Source organism: Gadus macrocephalus, chromosome 4 (genome assembly GCF_031168955.1).
Source record: "Gadus macrocephalus chromosome 4, ASM3116895v1".
In the NCBI taxonomy this organism is placed as follows: domain Eukaryota; kingdom Metazoa; phylum Chordata; class Actinopteri; order Gadiformes; family Gadidae; genus Gadus; species Gadus macrocephalus.
In genome coordinates this window covers 15,115,058-15,130,057 of record NC_082385.1, presented here as the reverse complement: position 1 = coordinate 15,130,057, position 15,000 = coordinate 15,115,058, and the positions used below count along the sequence as shown (strand labels likewise).

The window sequence follows — 15,000 nt, the reverse complement described above, 5'->3', positions numbered from 1 at the left end:
TTGGGAAAAGGACTCGATCTGAACTTGTGTTGCTTTAACAAGAAGGAAAGGGGAGGGGAGGGGGGGGGGGGGGCGTACCAGATGGTTTACTTCACCAGTGGCTGCGGACTGGACCTCAGAGACAGAGACCACCAGATAAATCAAGCTGTGGTGTTCGAGACTAAGATGGAAAAACTGAGTCTGGTGTCCTCGTCTGTGTCCAGACGCTGCTCTGCTCTCAATGTGTTTGTGGCTCTTTTAAGGAAGGACGACTTAATGTGCCTTTCCCTATCTGTGCATCGTGATGTTTGTTCCATGGTATCTGCATTCAATATTTCATCAGTATTGTTTGCTATCCTTTTTTTTATTGTCGTTGATGATACCCATTTGCTCAACTTTCTCTCTCTCTCTCTCTCTCTCTCTCTCTCTCTCTCTCTCTCTCTCTCTCTCTCTCTCTCTCTCTCTCTCTCTCTCTCTCTCTCTCTCTCTCTCTCTCTCTTTCTTTCTCTCTCTCTCTCTTTCTCTTTCTCTCTCTCTCTCTCTCTCTCTCTCTCTCTATCTCTCTCTCTCTGTCTCTCCCTCACACACAAGAGGTAGATTTTGTTCCTCAGCAGATCAGGTTAAAATAGCTTCACACATAATCATCATCATCATCTCGTCTTATACTAGCCAGAAGACAGACAGACGAACCTAGGGTTTCGAACCTAGGCATGAAGAATAGGGTTTCCTATTCTTAATGCCTACCTAAATGAGCCTCTTAAATTTCTCATTAAATAAGAACTGTTCCCAATATAATCCCCAAAGGAGGAGAGAATCTTGAAGGTGACGATGAGAATGTATGCGCTATCAATCACATTCTCTTCATTCAACTTGTAGCCCGAAGCAAAGTAAAAGTTGTTCCTGTGTTACTCATCATATGTCTGTACACAATATTTATAAATCGCTCTTGTTTCATTATGATAGCCACATAGAGATCAACTCAAACATTTCCCTGGGGCTTGGCCTGACAAGGAAGTCTGTTCTTCAAAAGACAAAGACTAGAACTTGCATTGTTTTTGCTAGATTCCCCGCTCCATTTCATCCAGTTTTCCACTCAGCACATTATTCTTTCGGGGAAAACCTCCACTAATAAAGAGAACGGACCGTTTCCCCCACTCCTGAAGAAACACATGCAATGTCTCGCCATCTCGTTTTTTTTATGAGATATTTCCATTCCAATTCTTCCACTATTTGGTTTTTCATCAACCAATAACGTAAAAATAGGACGGTTGGTTCAGAAGCGAGGGTTTTGAGGAGTGACAAGAAGTGAATCATTCTCATTTCCCCCCCAAACTGGCGGAAAATAGTGCTTAGCCTCAGTAATTCTGGAGCCCGGACCACGGCGGCGTTGGAGCTGGGGTAGGGGGGGATTTGGGTTGGAAAGGATGACTCATACACTTCTTTCCATGCTCAATGATTATAATACCCCTTAACAGAGAACAGTACTGTTACAGGGCCAAAACGAATACTCAGTCTCTCGGACTTAACCAGAGCTGCATTCTGACTGGCTGTGCAGCGAGCACCGCAGGCTGTGACAAATTAATGGTGAAATTGTTTGCATCATTCGTTCTGTCTGCTGGTGAACAATGGAAAGATGTTCGAATATGTAGAGTATCCCCACAGAAAAAAGGGCTGATGATGATTCTATTACAGTTGTACTTGTTTCACGAGTACAGGACCAGCATGGAATTGAACCCGCCCTTCATTCAGAGCCTGTAAAGTCCACTGTGCCTCGGCCATTTACTGAGATGGGGATTGTAAGAACATTGCGAATCATTTGGGAGATTTAGATCTGTCCGGGAAATATTAACGTCCAGTTCATAGGTACGTCATAGAGGTCTTTTGTTTGGCAAGGTCAAAGAGCTTCCCTGTTTTTTTTGTATCTTCCATCTTAATATCAGGCATTAACGTTGCTTCACAATCCTTCCCACAATGGCTGTATTTACAGGCTCATGTGGCATCTACAATGGCAGGGTCACTAGCTTTCTCCACGGTCCAGCTAGATCAAATTCCTGCCCTGGCACCGTGGCGATAGACACACACACACACATACACACGTGCACACGCACACACAAACAGCTATGTTTTCACCCCATTTCTCTGATTGAGTCGAACACAACTTAGGAATGTTACTCATTATTTTAAGAGTTATGAAAGCTCTGGCTGCATGCCTGACCCTCTGGAGACGGACGGTAGGATCAGCTCCAGGAATTGTAGTTTTATATTGGTTGGGAATTGTTTTTTGCATTCCTCATCCGTCTGAGGTGCACGGTCTGTCATGTCAAGAGCGTTCATATGTGCTGTGATAAGACAATTTTGTAGATGGTGATGTATTTTGACGTGTATCCTGAAAGCCTTTTAAACTTTTTCAAACAGAATAGCCATGGGATGCAACGGTGGACAAGGTTTGTTTGACCTTATACTCATCTTTTACCTCAGGTTTAAAGCTGACTCAGAACAACACAAATATTTTTATTGTCCTGGAGGTCAACTTTAAAGTTGACCTCCAGTAGAAAAAGGTAATATCCCCTTGTAAAAGATGACTCTTCAGCCTTCTTTCCATTGTACTTCTTTTGAATGCTAACATTTTGAACAGTTTCCTGCTCCACCATGGGACTTGAAAAAGGCCATCTGGAACTTCATTCTCCTTGCCTTTTGGAAGGCTTGAACGGCCCTTATGACTTCCAGATGTTAACCAGCAACATTTAAACAGCAGCTTTTTTGTTCTCCTGCGATAAAGTCACGTTAAATATATATAGCGTTTCAAAAAATTCTCTACTTTATCTACAGTTCCGATGAAATCTTAAAAGCACTATTTTTGCAATCAATGATTTCGGCTAAAATCAACTAGTGTTTTCATTCCGCTGAAGGTATTCCGAGAATGTTATTTCAATGTCTACAATAAATATAGTGCCTTCACACATTGGGGTCGGAGAGTTTGAATGTTTCCTTAAGAGAAAATCTGTTTTCAACTATTGTCTTATGCATTGGGAAAAAAAACACAAAAGGGCAAAAGAAAACTATACGGTGAAGCACTGTGCAAATTGCTCTATTTATCATATCATAAAAATGTTACAATATAAGTTATTTTTAACCTTTATAGTCAAATTAAGAAGATATAATTTGTTTTTAATCTTCATTGTAAAACGCCACCCTTAGGCCTACACTATTTACAAAAGCAAAACCACAAAGCCTTATTTCGTAGTAATGCACTTTAACCAAGTCTTTGATAGAATGATCTTCAAGCCAGATAAACACAATGTACTTGTACAAAATCCATTGAAGAACTTCGGTGAATGTCAAAATTTGTCAAAAAACAGTGCACTTAGTTTGTCCAAAAGAAGTGACGCCTACTCTACTGCAAAAATATCTGTCTTAAGGCGGTGAAACTGTAAACCTGACAGTGATGGCAATCTGGAAGTCATGACCCTCGACCCCTGACCCTCCGCCCCGCCCACCATCCTTGACATTCTTCTTATCTGTGTCTTTCACTTTGTGGGTTTGGAAGCAGGGTTACCATCATTTATGGGAACCGAAGGAAAAGTGGTTGCCTACTCTGTTGTTTAGTACTACATAATTTGTTTCCCACATACAGCTTTGATAAATGCTGCTGTCTATTAGATGTTTCTATTGAATTAGCATTTTGGGACATAGATAGTAAACAACAGGTTTGTCTTTAAGCATTATCGTCAAGAACAAATAACTCTTCTTATCTTTTTAATTTTGCAATGTTAACATTCACTGGATTCCCCCAAAAATTGATGTCTACAAAAAACAATAACATTTTGAACAAATCAAATTGCTTGAAATATTGGCGTCAGCTGCTTCAAGGGCCCCAAAATCAACATATACATGAGTTAAGATGCATATGAGGGCAGGCTCCTGCAAGCCACATACTGAGGGGCCCCGGGGCCGAAGCAGCTCGTCTGGTTCTGGTCACAATGAACCCTTAATGGTAAGTTAAGGCTGCTCTAATTACCCCAAAATCATTAACTATCTCATTCCTATTGGGGCAGGGGCTTTCACAAGCAGTTAACTCCGGATTATCAATGTTACAGCTAGTGTTATCTCAAAAAATAATTAAATGTTCTTTTATCTTTTCAACATTTGACAATTTTGAATGAAAAGCTCAACAAATGACATGCGAAAGTGCAGTTAGCATGTTGCTACCGCTCAGCTCATCAAGGTTACTCATGTTTGAGGTGTCAAGTGCCGAGGAAGCGACGATCTCGCTGGAGGCACTCCCTATCACACTTTCGCTCCTCTCCATTAGTAAGGAGACATGATGAGAAACCTGGCAGCGGCCCAGATGTAGTTCCCTCCCGATTGGTTCAGCCCAAATGTAGTTTTATAAGTACGGATGTCGCCCTATCACCAATGGCTTCGAGTGGGGATTTTTTGCAAGCGTTGCCTAAATGCCTAATTATAAACATGACCGCAAAGCCGTTGAACATCAAATAACTCAATTCACCACACATGTCTAAAGCACATCAAACACCAGATACAGATCTGAGTGGTGGTGTTTGTGCGCTTCTCTTCCATTATGGCAGACCCAGCCTACACCCTGTGTGAGGAACCTTCTCGCGGACTGCTGAGGTATGTGGACCAGGGAAGGCCATCTGTTAACCTTGAAGGCCTGTGACAGGGCTTCATGGTAGGCTACACTATGGGAGACCACCTACTCTGCCAGGCAGATGGAAGACTAATAATACACACATAGAGGAGAGTAGACAAAACGGTCACAAACAACGCTCAGTGTCTACCGTGACAACACCCAACTTTGGGTCCTTCAAAAGGCCCATGCATTGAATTTACACTTTAGATCTGTCTGTCGAGACCTATCTATCCATCTATCTATCTATCTAGACAATCAAATTATCTAACAATCCATGTATTTATCTATCTATCTATATACTTATAGATTTGCAATAGCTAAGCATTATATCTATATGGACCCGAACCATCATCGGTCCAGGTAGCGGAATGGGACCACGCCCTCTCGGGATGTGCTTCTAATTGCCATCAAGAGAGAAAATAAACTCAGTGAACTTCGACGGAAAGAGTGGGCGACTTTACCATGAATTGCAGTCGGATTATTCAATGTAGAAGCCAAGACCAGCACTGTCTTTAAAAAGCTAAAGAAAATGGCTTTGGTTTATCATTGGACAGATGTGCTGCAGGAATATGGTCGAGGTGATGTCATGCATTCATTGAAGTGATTTAAGCCATCTAGTCTGGAACTCAATGCACACTCGCAGGGCGCATCCCTTTTCCATTCGAATAGATCGAAGATGGGGAGACTTAACCATCACTGGAGATAAAAGTCAAATGGAACATTATTAAAGATATAATAAGTCGTCACTGCAAACGAGTAAGGCTGTTTGGCAATGCTTAACCAATGGGAATTGAGATGCGCTATTTACGAAACTATTCGAGGTATTTGGCCAACTCACTGTGGAGGAGGATGGGCAATCAGCAAAATACAACTTTTCAGTCAGTTTGATAAACTTTCAAAAGTTTACCACATCTCCGCCCGACACGCTCCGGGCTTTGCGTCTAGTCTTGAGGACCGTGCGAGGGCGTCTTACCTGAGCTGGCCGGCGACGTGACGAACAGGAGAATGGCCGCTAGAGTGATCTGAGCGTCCCTTATCCGCCGTTTTACTTTCCATCTTATTCGGGAATCCATGACCGCCAGTGACGTTCACGGCAAGTGGATTCAACTTTTTCGACTGACACACAACTGATACTTTGTTCAGCGCTTACGATCAGGAGAGAACTAGAAGCCAAAAGTCCCAAGAGAAAGAGAGAAGGAGGGGATAATCGTTATTTCTCAAGAAGCCATAAGTTGTTCTGATGCGGGTCCTTCTGGCTGACGGGACCGGTGACCCTCTCTCTGCACTGTTCCCCTCTCTGCCGCTCCTCCGAGCTATCCTGCAATGCAGAGCTCCTGCACACAAGTGTAACTCTTTCAATCGTCAGCCCCCTAGAAGTGGAAAAAAAAGAAATTTCTCTGGCCCTGGCCGCCCCCTCTCTCCTCCGGCTGTCACTCACTCCGCGGACAGGGGGGATGAGCAAATCATAGGGGTGGGTCTAATTGAGCCTGCGCTGTTATTGGCCGTGGGAGGGATGAAGAGTTTGGGAAAAGGTTTGCAGCGCCTGTTAGGAGCGCTGATCCGGTATCCATAGCTTTAAACACTCCAGAGCGGGAAAATAAAACGCACAGTGAAGCAAATGAGCAGAATGTAGCCTACAACAGTTCTAGTCATATGTTGCCTTGAGACTAACACTTAATTTATCAATAATAAAGCATGCTATTAAACATATACAAGATTGAACATATCCTTATAACAGAGCCTTGATGAAAATTGTAAAAAATAAATTAAAAAAAAGTACTAAATAATTAATTGATTGATGATGGATTTAGTACCTTCAGGAACTCTTGGTGACTTGGGATGTGTGTGTGTGTGTGTGTGTGTGTGTGTGTGTGTGTGTGTGTGTGTGTGTGTGTGTGTGTGTGTGTGTGTGTGTGTGTGTGTGTGTGTGTGTGTGTGTGTGTGCGTGTGTGTGCGTGTGTGCGTGTGTGTTTGTGTGTGTTATCTGTGTTCTACAACTTTGGACGTTGGATAACTGGCAGTCCTATCTACAAATACGCTAAAAAGCGATAGCGGATATTAAAAGATATGGCAACGTAACAATGAAACATTGTTTTTTTTATTAAAACAGGTAAAAGGAACCAACTCTCAGAGGGGGAGGATGAACCTGTTTCCTCCCCCTGGCGTGGCTCGGACACAGGCTGGAGTTTGTTATAATGCCCCCCCCCCCCCCCTTCTGTGTTTCGCTCATTCGGTTGCCAGAGTTTACCCTGGCAAAAAACAACACCCTTTTCTTGTGGTTCAGGTTGTGGGAAGGGAAGAGTCCAGTGTTATGTCTAGGAGAGGAGAGGAATAATATGGCAAAGGTGAAAAGGATAAATGCACGGGGAGGGGTTGACTGGTGTCTGTCATCATCGAAGGAAAAACCGTCATGTTCTAACGCCTTAGAAATGTTTCACCTATCATGTACCACGCCTCTAGGTCCTAGCCCCCAACTCCTTGCTCCTAGATCCTAGCGCCTGCATCCTTTCGATGAGTTCATCTGCTATAAAATGACAGATAGAACTGGCAAAGCTTATTGTTTCTCCTGTGCCAAAGCAATTGATGCCAAGCATGAATCCATCAGTGAGCATTACGTGAACGACAGCAGACGTCCCTGCATGTGTAGCCTTGTATATGGACAGCCAACCATGCCGGCTTCCAAAAGCCCGAGGGTTACGCAACAGATTAGCTATCTGCCGTTCACCTTCACTGACCATGTTCAGGATACAGTGGCTTCCTTTATATTGATGCATCGACAGAATTCTCAAACCACCAAATAGCAGCTAGCTTGATGAAGTGTGTATGCCATGTGGCATGTTGTTGTGAGGGATCATGAAGTTTGGGAGTTAACTGACCTTCTCTGGTCGGTGTTAATATCGGCCAGGCCTTGCTTGATCCAGCTTGTGCGATTGAATTAATTTCGAACTTCTGCGAACGCATCTTCAAATTATTAGCAACAGCGAACTTATCTACTATTTTAGTACCCCATGTCATATGGTGAGGCTTACTCAGCACATGTGTGCAAATTTGTTCGTGTTTGAAGATATTAAATATCTATCAATTATATCATGTGCCAGGCACACTGCCTGCAGCTACTACATGCATTGGGAAGAATCTGAAAATGACACATCTGAACATTTGAATTATTTCCTCTGAGCTTTGGTGCATAGTTTAGTCCAATTACAGTTTTATAACATATGTATGATTGTAAAGATATCTTTGCTCCTCATTTGGAATCAAAAACCGGCAATCTAATTAAAAAACTACTTCTGTAAATTAATTTTTATTTTCTAAATTTGAATCATGGAAAGAGATGTAGATAGTTGAACGAGTGAAAAACATCATCAAATATTTTGAAATGAGGGTTGAATGAGGGTGAACATATATTTTTGTAGATGAGGATTGTTGTTCTCCAAAAATGTGAAGAGGAAAGTAGAAAAGACCAAAACATGTCACCACTAGCATCAATCTGCAGGGCACACAAAAGTTGCAGATGATTATTGATTTACAGTTATCCTCCCTTCGTCTAGTCAGTTCCAAAAAACAGTTCTCCAGTGTCGTCCTTAGGGCCAGCTGCAGGGTCTACTATAGGCGCCAAGCCAGGCTGACTGCGCTGTATCTATGGGACCTCTGACAGGGGGTTATCTGTTATCAGCATTAATGACCCGGGCCACTCCAGGGCCTCTCAAGACCTGGGGAACTGCTGAAAAGTTCATGGCCAACGTCCCGTCCCCCCCCCCGTCCCCCCCCCCCGGTCATCATGTCTCTGAAGGACTTCCTCTCTGGAGGAGAGAGTCTGAAGCCTGTGGTCCATCAAGAACGTCCCACTGTGTGGGATAAACAACCTCTTGGGTCTTCCAAGGATATTTTTAGAAATCTATCTTTGTAATTTATTGTTGTGCTTGTTATTTTGTATAATTTATAATATAAAAAAAGTTTTTGTTTTGATTATATCTCCACTTCCTTGACACTTGACACCTAAAACATGAGCACACTTGATGAGCTGTCCATTAGCAATATGCTAGCTGACTTTTGTCAAAATGTCTACTTTAAACTTGTTTTGCCCAATATTGACCTGAATAAAGTTATTATGAAAAAAGAATGGTGTCATTAAAGGTAGGGTTTAGGATACTGCCGACATTGGTGTGTGAACCCAGAATCTTTCGACTTGGACTGCAATACATCAAACAATGGGCCATTTTGTTTAATTTCATGGATTTCCTCGTAAGCCTTTATGAACTATGCTTCCTCCTCAGGCCTTTGAGTCCTGCCCCGCCCCAGAGTCTCTGCCGTGATTGGCTGTAATCACATATGATTGGTACATAACCAGGTAGTCTTTACAGGTCTGTAACCTGGTGCTTACCAACCACAGTTAAGAGTTACTCTTCTTGTCAATTCTGAGCCTTGCTGTAATGATGTAGGGTGGCTATGCTTGTACATCAGAGGTCCCCGTTTCTAAGTTCCATTTAGTCTCTCACATTATACTGCATCAAAAGATCTTGCCGATTTTAGGCCTCGAGCAACACTGTAACATGGCATTCACTTCACAGCTGAATTCAGAATGATCACAGACATGAAATATCTAAGAGAGTGCTTTAATCAGCCTGTAAAATGATTTAATTTTGACCATATGAACTGATTGGATGACCCACCTGCCTGTCCACTCATTGCTCATGACCAGGGTCTTCCACAAAGGCAGACCTAATGCTAAAGCTAGCGAGCGAGTCATGTGTTTTGGGGGAGTGGCTTCGGGGGGAGGAAGGGGAGGGGTTGTATTTTGTTTGTTGGATACTGACTGGTTGCTCCAAATAGCCTACCCTAGCCTTAAGCAGAAAGTGTATAAAATAACTGTGATTGATTAAGTTTTGACCCGAGTTCTGAGATGTTCAGAGATTATCATAGAAGAAATATAGACTGAAGTATGATACTATATTTTCGATTTTGATATGTCTTTAAGATTTATTTTTTATGCTGGACTGTATACAGCTTCTAAAGCACACTCGTTGTGGCTTTTAATATGTTGTTAACTTTTGTTGGGTACTGTCTCTCCTGCTATGGGTGGTCTATGCTTTCACCCGAACAAAGTTGATTGTTTCATGAATCCATGCTGGATTAATCTAATAACAATAATAAAACAAAGAAGGCCTGCAACACATGATAATCACTCTGTCTCATCCACGTGATCGCTCTCCACGTGGAAAACACCCTTGGCATGTTTAACTGGGCTTGGATCTGTTTTACGAGAGCATTTTTGTTTTTGTGTTTGGTTTAACTTTTCTGTTCTTTACTTGACCGGGGGCTTAGTGTTAAGGCTGCTGTCAAACTTTACTTTGTGGGCTTGTAAAGCCTTCTGGAACTGTGGTGAAGGCCTACACCACTACATTTGTCTATGCTTGCCTTTAAGATCCTTTAGTGTATTTTGATCAACTGAACATAAGCAATCCAGTTGGTCTTCCCCTTTAGTTGCTCAGCAGCACATATAGGAGGGGTTCACATGAAGTTGCATGCATACCAAGCCGCCATCTTGGTGCTTTCTCACCCTAATTAAACACATTTTAGGTCAAGAATTACCAAGATAGTTGGATTGAATTCATTCAATGGAGGTTCAGATAACATGATTGAAACCACTACATTCTTGTATATAGTACACATTAATAAATCAATAATTTTCCTACAGCCTGCACTCTTGGATCACAGTAAAGAATGTATTGGCTGTTTTCAAGCGAACAGTAAATCGCGTCAATAACTTTCCAATTAAACTGCCACTCCTTACATTACTTTGGATCGAATGCTCCTTGTCACACCACATCAGAATAGTGGGCCGGCTAGGGGGTTTGTTCAACTAACAAAACAACAACAGAACACGTATTGGTTTCAATTTTCAATGCACACAGCCAACGTGTAGGCATCCTTGTGCTAAGATAAGCTCTCAACTCTACCTGCTCCTTCAAGGAGAGCTGAAAATGCTCCGCTGTTTTCTAATATAAGATAACTCATATGCGTGTGTCATGAAAGCAACGTAAACTTCGCTGAAAAACTGCCCAAAGGTTGGGACCATTGACGTCATCGGTTGAGGCTTTGCATGCTCGAAACAGGATCAGTGAAATCATGGTCGACCTTTCTCGACACGGATCTGATTCCCTCTAAGATGCGTTTGATAAATGCAGTACAGCCTTTCAAAATGAGTTAATACAGTATTTCTTCATATTGAACTTAATTCACACTTCTTGTGCCTAACAAAAAGGCAGATATTGGCGTGCTCAGATAATCTGTGAATCAGTTCAGACCTCGTGAGGACGGTGTTTAGAGGGAAAATTAGACATTTATTTGGTATTTACAGAGTGTCCTGGTTTGTGGAAGAGGTTCTGCCAACGGTCACCTTTTGACTGACCCCATGGTTAGACTCATAAACTCCACTGGTACCTCAGACCACCTCATTTGCATGTTATTTTTATTGAAAGAGCACGGATACTGTTTGTACTCTACACCATTTTGTTTAAACTCTTCACAAAGGCCCCCTTCTCCTCGACTTATTCACAATACTTAAGTTCTTAGGTTGTCAACATTTATTTCTTCGAAACCCACAGTCCTGTCCGCTCACCTATGAGCACTGCCTAATGTGTTTCCAACAGTTCTACAGCAGTACGCAATGGATCAAGCAAAGCAAGACCATGTTGTGTTTACATGTGTTATCCTAGTAAAGTGGCAAGAGACAGGTTTGAGACGTCATGTTGGATTCTAAAAGAGGTCATTTGAGGTACCTTTTCCTGTGAGCAGTGTTGACCATGGGACCGACTACTAGGGGGGGGAAGTAGTACTGAACAGGCTGGTTTATTCCATGGGTGTACAGAGTGTAATCCCATTGCACTATTAGCGTGTATTTTAATCCATGTGCGCATGTCAAAACATTCACAGCAGCTGCTCTTAAGAGACCAATACATCAGTTGAGAGGAATAGCAGATGTGGCAGTGTGTGTGTGTGTGTGTGTGTGTGTGTGTGTGTGTGTGTGTGTGTGTGTGTGTGTGTGTGTGTGTGTGTGTGTGTGTGTGTGTGTGTGTGTGTGTGTGTGTGTGTGTGTGAGTGTGTATTTGTGTGTGTGTGTGTGTGTGTGTGTGTATGTGTGTGTGTCTGTGTGTCTGTGTGTTTGCTAGTATGTGTGTGTGTGTGTGTGTGTGTGTGTGTGTTTGCAAGTGTGTGTGTATGTGTGTGTGTGTTAGCTAGTGTGTGTGTGTGTGTGTGTGTGTGTGTGTGTGTGTGTGTGTGTGTGTGTGTGTGTGTGTGTGTGTGTGAGTTTGTGTGTGTGCACACAAACTCAACATTTTGCATAGATTTACACCGGTGCACACACACGTACACACATGCATGCATGTACGCACACACACACACACACACATGACACGTTGGCTGCTAGTTATCGATCTAGTACAAATCCCCCATTGGCTGGGGTCCCAGAAACCGCCCCCCGCTAGTGCCTCATCTAACCTCCATTGTCGTGAAAGGTTCAAAGATGTGATCAACCTCCAACTGAGGGTTGAATGTACGTAGTACTTATATGTCACATAGTTCTTAAAAATCTGCATCTGTGTGTGCTTATGAATTGGCCCAAATTGACCCACACATGGCATGAGTTACTCAAATGATAGAAAATAAAGAGGCTTTTTGCTTCCCTGTAATTACAACAATAAATGTGTAGAGAACTCAGGACAGCATCACTAGAATGGATAAGATATGCACTTTTAAACTATAACACATTATTACTTTTCCCAACAACCGCCTTAATAGTTTCTTTCAGATAAAATAAAAAACAGATAACTACAAGATAATGAAAATACTAGCGGAAATAGCAATTGAAAATAATATGTATATATATATATTGATTCATAAATACAACATGAGATTATCTCCTACGTGGACCCAGAAATGCATAATGCTAACTTTGAAGCAATTGTCAATGGAAATACACCTCAACGGTGTATTTTTTTCCTCGGGTGCGAAGAATCTCTATTGTGCATACAGCAAGCAATGGAACTTACTTACTTACTTGGGCCTGTTGCTCCAAGTTGGAGGATAGGCCACTGATTATATCTCTCCACCTCGTCCTGTTCTGTGCCAGCCTCGCCAGGTCTTGCCATCGATAGCCTGCTCTCTCCATCTCTGCTGTAACACTCCTCCTCCAGGTGTTTCTTGGCCTCCCTCTGCCACGTTGACCCTGCGGATTCCACTGCAGGGCTTGGCGTGTGATGGTGTTCCTCGGCTTACGTAATGTGTGCCCAATCCATCCCCATCTTCGTCTCATTATGTCCACTTTTATGGCAGGTTGGTGTGTTCCTTCCCACAGCTCTTTGTTCCTTATTTTGTCAGGCCATCTGATGTTGAGGATGTGTCTTAGGCAGTGATTTGTGAAAACCTGTAGCTTCTTTAGTAGTTTCTTTGTTGTTTTCCACGTTTCCGATCCGTACAGGAGAATGGTTTTAATGCTTGAATTGAATAGCCGTATTTTGGTCCTGAGGGTGATGTTGCGTGCTCTCCAAATGGCCCCCATCATTCCAAATGCCGCTCTTGCCTTGCCTATTCTCCTCTTAACGTCCCCTTCTGATCCACCATCACTCGCTACCTCGCTACCTCGCTTGCAATGGAAGCCGCTATTCAAATATAATTTATCAGGCAATCACAGATGTCGGAGAAGGCTATTAGATTGGCTTTATTAGAAACACAACACTTAATTTTACGACCGTCTTCATTTTTATTCACCGTTGATTTGACCCAGCTGCATCATATGGACAGCGAGTGATTTAAAGGATGCACATTTTGTGTTTTGACACAATAGATGAAGCAGGAAGTGGGAGGTGTTGCTTGTGGGGAGTCCCCCATTTCAATCCCTAAATTATACAGATGGTCGCCAAGGCTCTCCCAGCCGCTGAGAAGGCGCAGGGAGTGCGCAGACCCCGCCTGAAGTAGCTCTACGCTCTAAACTGTCTGCACCAAATTAGTCCAGCAAGGTAACTGAGTCCCTGAGAGCTCATGTTATTCATCACATGTGCCCTGCAGGCCCACGGTTTGGGCGGCCCCGCGGCCTCGCTGGTCGCCATGACTCTACCCTTTATTCGGTTTGCCTCAAAAGGGGACTTTAAGTCATAAATGAAAACCTCTTAGGCAGCTCGTTGTAATTAAGAGGTCGGCGGATATAATAGCAGTGGAGCAGAGGAGAAGATGGAGGACAAACGCGTAAACAAGCTGGGTGGTGGTGTTTTGTTTGTGCTGGTATCCTCTGTAGTGGTGTACTTATTGGCGTGTCCAAGACTTGATTTTGTTTTTGTTCTCAAGACATCTTACTGACATATGGAACAAAACTGAACTATGCGTAGTTTTTTTCATTTGCGTGAGTGACGATGACCTTTGCTGCTTGTTGTGTGATTTGATTGGTTGATTCCTATCATATTGTAGTGTGTGGTAATCTTTGTAGCTCCCGCAATCATAATTCTTTGGCGCCGCTACTGTGAACAATAGCGGTACGAGAATCGCTAAAGATCATGTCGGTTGACCAGAATGACCTCCGACAGAACCTCGGACACTCTGGGGTGATAGCACAGCAGCTGATCCGCTGAAAACATCAAACGCCCATTCAAAAGGTCTGGAAGATCCAAGGTCACCAAGGATTTCACTTTGTATCAATTACAGCCATTCAAACATCTGCTCCCCTAAGCTGCGGTTGTCATGATGTATTGAGGCCACTGAGGCGCAGTGCAATAGCAACATTGACCTGTTCAGAGGAGAGGTCAGCAGAATCTCTGCGACACCCTCCACTTCTCCATGTCCCCCCCCCCCCCTCAAGGCACTGACTAGGTTTCCCAGAGACACCCCCGTAGTAATTAGGTTGCTCATTCCCCGCCACCAGAATTCCTGAAGGGTGTACCTCACACTGTTGGAGCGAGTATCTCTCTTTATATTATTGTGATCCTTCTATCCCCATGAATACTGATCTTGGCCTGGAACCAGGAGTTCTCGGCCAGTTACCGGCTTTGGTCTAATCCCCCTTTTCCTGCGGATGGTATTAGATTATATAGTCGCTGCGCAGCTTCAGGGATATGTGGCGCACAACCAAACATTAGGAGAAATTCTAGTGAGCTGGCCGTGGCGGTAGACAGGTAAACACACATCTCAGGGTATTGGAACAAACCCTTAGGTGTCAGTGGATGCTGGCTTCCCGTTGACATATCGGTGCTCCTGAGTCTGACCTCGACCTCCTACACTGCGGAGCACAATGTCATCCATGAGGTCAAACAAATCACCATTGAGCTCTTGAACCGTGATCCAGAATGGTTAAGTCGGATGGCCTCCCCGTGTTA

General features: G+C 43.2%; 1 protein-coding gene across 3 annotated transcripts in view; it reads right to left on the bottom strand.

Moving 5' to 3' along the window:
* The window catches only part of col5a1 (procollagen, type V, alpha 1), a 72,128-nt gene extending 66,093 nt beyond the window's left edge, over nt 1–6,035 (bottom strand). For 2 of the 3 annotated variants that reach the window (XM_060050480.1, XM_060050481.1), the window contains exon 1: nt 5,607–6,035. In XM_060050480.1, the coding sequence (XP_059906463.1) occupies nt 5,607–5,706 (100 nt within the window). In that variant the 5' untranslated portion in view covers nt 5,707–6,035. The remainder of the gene's footprint in view (nt 1–5,606) is intronic. The other variant, XM_060050479.1, reaches the window with a different exon arrangement.
* Between the last annotated feature and the right edge of the window lie 8,965 nt (nt 6,036–15,000).